This window comes from Mucor velutinosus (genome assembly GCF_035048745.1).
Source record: "Mucor velutinosus strain NIH1002 chromosome Unknown tig00000041, whole genome shotgun sequence".
NCBI classification, from domain to species: Eukaryota; Fungi; Mucoromycota; class Mucoromycetes; order Mucorales; family Mucoraceae; genus Mucor; species Mucor velutinosus.
This window is the reverse complement of record NW_027041905.1, coordinates 3,372,356-3,380,870: the sequence shown is the minus strand read 5'-3', so window position 1 is coordinate 3,380,870 and position 8,515 is coordinate 3,372,356. Positions and strand designations below refer to the sequence as shown.

Here is an 8,515-nt window from a genome sequence, read left to right as displayed (position 1 = left end):
CAACGTTACCAAATGTTGAATTAGATGCGTTATGTTCTTGGTGGATGGGCTTAGCATCTCCTTCAAACCCCATCCCCAATGCCGGCTTCGCCGGCGGTTTATTCAAAGTATAGTATATAATTGGCCTACAGTCTTATAAAGGTTCGCACTACCACGTTCTCAAGCCTGGCATGCCATCTCAAAGTAAATAGATCACTGCAGAAGACTACCAACATAATGCTGGTAATTTACCCCGGACTGGCATTACATGTAAATTAATGGAACGTAGACTTGGAACTTTGGTGATTAATGTTGGTCTGGAGAGGGGCGACTAACTTGAAAAGCTGGGTGATTGGCAGATGGGTAAGCAGACTGCCCTCGCATGTTGGCCTTGAAACAGCCCGCTGTCCAAATTTCAGTCTCGTCAGAACTCTTTTTCTCTCAAATTGCATTTTTTTCTAACCATATACCATGTCTTCTATCAAAATCACTGGGGAGGATAATCAAGTACTTGAGCCCGTAAATCAAACGCTATGCGAAATGTAAGCATTTTAATCTGACTACATCAATTGATCATTGACCATCTTATAGCTGCCAAAAGCAATTCTCAAATTATGTATGCCCTCGTTGTAACTTACGCTACTGCTCACTAGCTTGTTACAAAGACCTCCAGCACGCAGATTGTACAGAATCATTTTACAAAGATAGTGTCACTGCTGAAATACAGAACCGAGAACTCGACAAGGATAGTAAAAACAAAATGTTGGAAATGTTAAAACGACTCGAGGAAGAAAACGATCCCAACAACCTACTAGACAGCGATGATGAAGACGATGAGCAACACAGTGAGCTGATGCAGCGATTTGCAAACATAGACATTGAGAACACAGACCCTGATTTGATTTGGGATCTGTTGTCGGATAAAGAGAGATTGGAGTTTGAGCAAGTGCTAAAATCAGGCGATTGGAACAAATTAGACATACCCACTTATCAGCCATGGTGGAAGCAGCGTGTATCACTGATACAGGAAAATCAACAAGACCAACAAGACGACAGACCTATTATGCCAAAGACAGTGCCTGACTTCACCAAAATGACAAAGCCTGCTACTCGATCCAGCCCTCATTTAGCATGGAATCTGCTTCATTTACTAGGCACCTACAGCTATCTGATGCGCCATTCGCTGGGAGATTTGTTGGAGGATCCAGAGGACACGGTTAAAGTATGCGAGGAGCTATCGGTGAATGTCTTGTACTCCAAGGCTGCTGATTGTCCATTTCAGAATGTGGGCGATGTCGTAGAGGATTTGACTGAGCGCATCATCGAACGAGAAAACACAACTGCCTCATCGAAACGAGAGTTCAGCACCCAAAGGAGATACGACTTGCGATTACTACTGTTACAAGACTTGGAGTCTCTGATAAACGACTGCATTCGAGCCATGTATGATTTTTGGCAGGCTATCCATCAAACAGCTACTGCAAAGAAAAAGAACAAGAAGGGTTTACTGCTGGCAGCACGCAAGCTGTATTTCTACCTGGCAGCGGCTGCATATCTGGAGCACGACAGACTTCAAGTGATACGCATGGCGATACAAAGCGAGACAACACGAGTGCAAACAGAAAAAGAAGAGTTTTCGAGAGATTTTGAAGCAGCACAAGATGCCATCAAGAAGCATCAACAGCAAAAGCAAGAAACAGACAAGATCAAAATTCAAGAATTGTAATAAAAGTACAGTTTATTGATGCAACACTACTAAAGCTTAGATTTAGCACTCTTTCCTTCCTTGTTGACTCTATCTGTTAATTTCATAATGTGAGGAACAATGATGTCGGGTTTTTCGTTGGGCACCATATGAGTGCCTTCAACAAAGTCTAGGGTAATTCTTTGTTTGTTTCTGTCAGTGACAGAGGCAGCATCCTCAGGGGCCACACTATTATGTTACAAAGTTAACACAAGCACATGGACGAGTGACTCATGCAAAACTTACAATGTGGATTCCAAAGCGTAAACAAAGTGGATGGGGATATTGATCACTTCCAATGATTTCATTGCGACAAAGTTATCAAATTGGGAAAACTTGAATACAAGCTACCATCCGTAGATTAATAATACACTACCAATGTATATCTAAAACCTTCTACTACTTACGTATTCCTGCTCTCTGGGGCACTTAAGTTTGACTGTGCCCTTGTCAGTTTGATACATGCCATATTTCTGAGCAACACAACCAATTAGCCCATACATCCTCTACATCCATACACATAAAACTTGCCACATAGAGCTCAAGCACTTCAGGGTGTAATAATTTGAAAAATCCTCTGGATGCTAATGATTTATGACACTCTTCAAAACTAGGCCATTCATCACGTCTCTTTCTAGAAGCCAAGATTGGGAACTGTTCCTTGATCTCACCATCGTACATGACGGAGCTCATGACAGGCTCAATGACACACAAGCCATCAAATGTGCCTGGGTAGTAGTACTCACACAAGATCCTAATGTATTCATGTCAGATCCTTCCCTCTCAATGCAAAGTAGACCTGCAACCTACATGGAAGTAGCACCGAAGCTATGGCCAATGCCAATGAATTGATCGTATGATGTGTTCAATTGGAATTCATCAATTACTTGCTTTGTGTCCATGGCATTATCTGACCATCTGTCTATAGCGAAATCATCAGCAAAACAAGCTTGGATCAAAATATAACCAGATCTTACATGAATCGTACAAATTATTCTCATTCAAACGAGCAGAGTCACCATGGTTACGTGCGTCCCACGAGATAAAGGTAATGTCTGTTTGATCGTACTCTTTCAAGCTGCGAAGGTGATCCTTAAATCGTCTCATCAAAGGGTGGAATGACTCCTTGTGAAAACCGTTGGAGTGAGACCATAGATAGGCTACCTTTCTGTAGCTCTTTTGCAAAGCAGGAAAATCATGCTTATCCACAGACAGTTTCTGTGTTGCCCAACCTTCAGTGGAGGAGGGATGTACTGGAATAATGTGCTTGGATGTGGGTTCAAGGTACATGATGATGATGAAAGGAAAGGAAAAATGAACGGATAAAAATATAGAATTTGATACCGAATTATATATTTCCACACTAGAAAGCAGCGCCTCGTTAAATTTGGTGTGAAAATCATTACCAAAACTTTTGTTCACACCTATCTTTGTATATATTCGGTTACTAATGACAAATAATGGCTATACGTGAGTATACCCGCCCTTGTTTTTTTTTATTGACAAGCGTGCTTCTGGCGTCAACATGACATTTGCCTTGGAGAATCCTTCCATGGTACATTTGCCATTACTGCAACACCTTGAGTATAAACAGTTAGTCAGTGCAATATTTTGTCTTTGATACTGAAAGCAATCAAAAGGATATAAATGTCGTAGGAGCTCCAAAGAGAAAGGAAACCCCCCCAAAAAAAATACTCTAGATGTAGCCATCCTGACAGGTATATAAACCATCATCAATAGAATGAGCGGCTATATTTGGTTTGAAGCATTCATGCCATCATTGGCATATAGATTTTCATCAGAAGCAAATTGCTGGCCTCGCTAAATGGAGTTGTTTCGGGAAATCAGAAACTATTGAGAATCCTTTCGGCTAAACCGAATCACATCAACAGAATAACAATAGCTGGCGCAAGCCAATTCTAATGATTTCACAATTGAAAGTATGGTGATTGCTTAAATAGTATTTACCATATGTTGCTATTAGAGCATATAAGAAAACGCCATCTATCCATGATTTGATATATGTTCAATCTCTTCATACCATAGCATAGATAGCGGCTACATTTTGATTTTGATGCTCAAGAGTAGCGAGTAGCTAATGGCATATTTGAGACAAGTATCGATAATACACGTAACTAACACCTGCTATCAACGGCCACGTTCACATGTTGTGGTTAATGACAAACAAGAAAATGGAAAGGGTAAACTTAAACCATTCCGTGCCATGCCAAACCACAACCGCACAATGCATAGCAAAGATAGCAAGTCTAGCTACACTGCAGCAGAGGCCAGCATACGCAACGCCATTCCATATAATCCATGATTCCGGATATTGTTCCTGATTCTTGTTACCTTTGGAGGCATGACAAGTCCGCCACAATCTCATTTGACCTAGACCAGGCTTTTTCATGGACTCTCAGGAACCGAACACCATGAAACAGGCGCCATTCATCTAGTACCCTAAACAATACGCTTAAAAAACAAGTTACCTGTATATGTTGTTTGAGCTATTTATTGATCTGATAGTCGTATGATATCTCCAATGTCATTACTCAACTGTTTCAACTCGATAAAGGTTGATTTCCAAGAAAGTCTAAGCGACGTTAATGTAACAAGGCATTCATGATGAGTAGAAATCTAGACATTCCCTCCTGAAAAGCCTTTTCAGAAGCACTATCAAATCCAGAAATAAAGGCGTGGAGATCACTTGAAACAAAGTTTCATTAAAATTTTGTGTTTCAACAATAATATTTTGCTGATCACTTTATATGAAAGGTAAACAATCGCTTTAAATGATTTGCCACTGTTTTTTTTTTGTACATCTATCAAGACTAGACATCTCCACATAAAGGCAATTGCTGTAATTGTATCCAGGATGATTGTCATTGGTGATGGTGAGCGCTACTGTGTTTGAAGAAGTTTGAACTAGTCGCTGATCTGATGCGCACATGCCACTAAAATTCATCTAGTATAGCTAGATCTCTGACGATATTGAGCAATGTTCACAATAAAAAAAGACAAAACACCCTTATTAATGCCATTTTGGAACGATACAAAAGTGCACAACCTCATTACTGTTGTTAATTAATGAACGCAAATGACCCAATCAATTAGACAGCAAAGTTCCAAACCCGGATTAGCGGCTTGCGAGATCGTCGTTTCGTTGGTTTACAAAAGTAGAATAAGAGAGCTAGTTTCCACATTTGTCAAGCTAACTCGAATTCTGATAAACCTGTGATAGATTCATGGTCAAAAAGTAACAGTGTGGCATAGTTTAATTAAACCTCCTACCCTCGAATGTATCCTTATAAAGGCTTCTATACCCTTCCGTTATTTTTTCTTACTCTTCTTTTGTTTTTTTGCACCCTTCAACAGAAATCAAATCAACTCCAACATTTAGACATCTTTTGCTCTCCTTGTGTGTACAAGTCGTCTCGAGGCATCTTTTTTTCTACTTTCAAAAAATAGATGCCAATCACACATTACAACAACAACAGTAAAACAGTTGGATCAAACTCATTAGCCGAGAAAAAATGGTGGCAAAAATTAGCATTGGTCAGAAAATTCAAGTTTACATCCATATCCCAAAGATTAGGCAATACAGCAGCACAAGATTGGAGGAATCTATCACCGAATGAACCGCCTTTGCCATTCTGGCTTTCAGTAACAGCATCCTCATCTTGTAATAACATCGTTGTTTCTACGCTCACGAATTCCTGTTCTGTTGTGCCATCATCCATCAAATTTTCGAAGACAGATGGATTTACTTCCGAGCTGGCTCCGATTTTCAAGGTACCAAAGTATAATGGGAAGGAGAGGGAGAGAGTGAAAAGAGAGTCAGAGGGCATTCATTTATACATATCAAGTGGTTTATTGTGTACGCATACATGGCGCAATGAAATCATAATTGCTTTGGAGTGAGTGAGCGAGCAAGGGACGGAGATGCAAGAAAGGAGGTGTAAAATACATTAAACATTTATTGAGTGCAAATTAAACAAGAAACCTATGCAACATGCTCATTTTATTGTCCCAAAATTTAATATTAATATCTTATAGGAATGTCAATCTGATGCACTTTGTTCCTCTTCTTCATCGACTTCTCTCTCTGCTGCTGCTGCTGGTGGTGCTGGAGCTCGAGATTTATACACTATTCAAGAGGCATCAGAGACATCGCTTCTATCCAATTCGAACCACATCAACACCAATTCGTCCATCAAAGAAGACTCTATCTCTAGAAACATTGCCTTTTCCAGCCTCATGTCGATCAATCGAGCTCATTGTAACAACACCTTCAATCATAACAACAGTAATGACAATATGAGTGTGGATGGTTACGAAACTGCACCATCGTCATGGTCCATATCTCCTCCAACATCGCCTGTCAAATTTAAGCCGATACCCAATATACGCATCGTCGATATCAAGTATGAAGACAGTATAGCCACCAATGACGATGAAGATGATGCAAACAGTCTGTCCATCTCCAATGCCACAGATCAACTACCACCATTATCTTCTCCAGAGCCTAAAATTATTCTCGTCGAAGAAGACGATGAGGATGACAGCATTGCATTTACACCAATTTTTGAATGGCCCACCAAGTTTACCAAGTCACCAGAACCTCATTTCGATCCATGTCTTGTAGGCAACGAAGATGAATGCAGGTTACAATTTTGCAAGTTGGTGGCACAGGCATATCAGCTATTCAGACAAGGGCATCATCATTTTCCAAAAGATGTGCATGTGTTATTTGATGATGAGGACAATATTCGAGGCATTACCGTTATATCACAGAAGGGCGCCAGAGACGACTACCTGGAATTTGGAGGGTAAAGTGAGGCCGGTCTTGAGACGTACATATCCTCGCAACTAACACATCCTGCCGTTTGCATAGATCACCACAGTACATTGCACCAGAACTATCCATTTGTCCGTCCTTTAACTGTGAGCAAAGCAGCATCTGGGCATTGGGAATCTCACTATATCGTATGTTGATGGGCAAATATCCTTTTTGCTCTGCTAGCGGGCGTGATCTCACTCACCGAGAGCTTTTTCGCAAAATGTTTACATCTGATTTTGTGCTCTCAAAAGCATTATCAAATGGTACAGTACTCAACATGGATGGCTATGGTTCATGTGTATTGATTATGTGCCTCTAAATATAGATGCCCGAGATTTAATACAAAGAATGCTTTCTCCTGAAAATGCCAGAGCTTCATTTGATCTCGTCATGTTTCACCCTTGGATACAGCCCTATGTTTATTGGTCTGATTCGGTAGTAAGAGATCATCAAGTGCAAGCAGAACCAGCCAAAGCAGCAGCAGCTTTGTCGACGACAGCACCAGCTGCATCTTCTCAATCAACCTCGAAAATCAAAAACAAAAAGCACCGTAAGCGAATCAAGAAGGCTGCTCGCATCATTCGAAAAGTAATCCGTATCATATTCAAAGGCCCCTATCCTCCACCAGCTTCCTATCATGATTTGGTGGACCGTCATTGTAGAAAGAAAAATCAATAAGTAGTACATAGCTTAGCTAATGGTTGTAATTTTATTTACTTGTATATATATATATATATATATATATATATACATATATAACTAACAATGAAAAAGAACACAATGCGTTGTCTTGAAGTGTTTTATTTGAAGTTGTGTGCATTTAAATTAAGTCTGCTCTGTTATCTGATTAGCATGTCAAGTTTAAGGTTTTAGCACGTTTGATCGACTCGTGCGGTCTCACGTAGTTCATTTCAAATCCAATCCAATGCAACAACACCTATTCGCAGCATAAACGTTTATGCGAATAAAACCTCCAATATTGGCCTGAATTTACTCGGAACAACATTTCCATGCTCCTAGAGCATGAATGAATGATACTGCAATCATTTCTCAATTTTTTTTTATCATGGAAAAATCATCGGTTTTTGGCCATTCAAGCATGTGTATACCCTCATGAAAAATCGACGAAATTAAACGATGGCGTTTTTCACCTGAAAAACGGCATTTCTTACAAAGGTAAAGTATAATTCAAAATGATCATAAAGACACGGCCTTTCATTTCCAGGTATTAGCTTGTGTGTTACATAGTGCAAATGTAGACTTTTATGGCAAAACCTAATATTGAGTTTTTACGAGTTAACTTCTCACAGAAACACTCAATCAAAACGAAACTAAAACAAGTGGATAGAGCACTAAAATCTCTAGTGAGAGCTTAGAGCAATAAATCATATGAAGTACTTTTTGTATAAGACATGAATCCAAAAATAGTTTTGCAATGTCCAAAATGATCCAGCTGGATCCATTTCAAAACTTGTATTTAAACTCCGGAATTTGCTGTGATGCAGATTGTAGGGTTTCCATGGTCTTTCAAGGCTTTCTTACTCATTATTTTCTACTGTCGTTTGATGCATAATATTCTTAAGCATCGAATAGACAGAAAAGAGTAATTTTATTTGAAGTTGGAGATTAGAACGAGTGCACGCTTTGCTTTTGAAAATTTTGCGCCGTGAATCATACAGTGTCAAGATCAAGCAGGTTTTCATCGTTGTAAGAAGCTTCTTTAAAAAATATGAACACACTTCCAAATGTATAATGCTGTACATGTATTTGCAGACTAAGAAGAAAGCTGGTCCTTATCGATTCTATTTGATTTTCACAAAGGCTGCAAATCAGATATACAAATCCTCAAGCTGCTCAAACTCTTAACGTGCTGCTCGATCTGTCAGGAAGGCAAGTCAATATCTTCAAACTTCTCACCATGATCCTTCTGGTCTCTTCGGTGTTTTTGATGC

General features: G+C 39.6%; 3 protein-coding genes across 3 annotated transcripts; 2 read left to right on the top strand and 1 right to left on the bottom strand.

Annotated features, from left to right (window-relative positions):
• Positions 1-450: 450 nt before the first annotated feature.
• Positions 451-1,705, top strand: ATC70_001312 (uncharacterized protein; the record flags this gene model as incomplete). Its single annotated transcript, XM_064820709.1, has 2 exons — positions 451-521; positions 571-1,705. The coding sequence occupies 2 exons, from the start codon at positions 451-453 to the stop codon at positions 1,703-1,705; spliced, it is 1,206 nt and encodes a 401-aa protein (XP_064684629.1).
• Positions 1,706-1,734: 29 nt separating this feature from the next.
• Positions 1,735-3,013, bottom strand: ATC70_001311 (uncharacterized protein; the record flags this gene model as incomplete). Its single annotated transcript, XM_064820708.1, has 6 exons — positions 1,735-1,912; positions 1,970-2,070; positions 2,131-2,196; positions 2,255-2,477; positions 2,534-2,645; positions 2,701-3,013. The coding sequence occupies 6 exons, from the start codon at positions 3,011-3,013 to the stop codon at positions 1,735-1,737; spliced, it is 993 nt and encodes a 330-aa protein (XP_064684628.1).
• Positions 3,014-5,191: 2,178 nt separating this feature from the next.
• On the top strand, positions 5,192-7,241 carry ATC70_001310 (uncharacterized protein; the record flags this gene model as incomplete). Its single annotated transcript, XM_064820707.1, has 4 exons — positions 5,192-5,515; positions 5,780-6,552; positions 6,618-6,826; positions 6,889-7,241. The coding sequence occupies 4 exons, from the start codon at positions 5,192-5,194 to the stop codon at positions 7,239-7,241; spliced, it is 1,659 nt and encodes a 552-aa protein (XP_064684627.1).
• Positions 7,242-8,515: the final 1,274 nt, after the last annotated feature.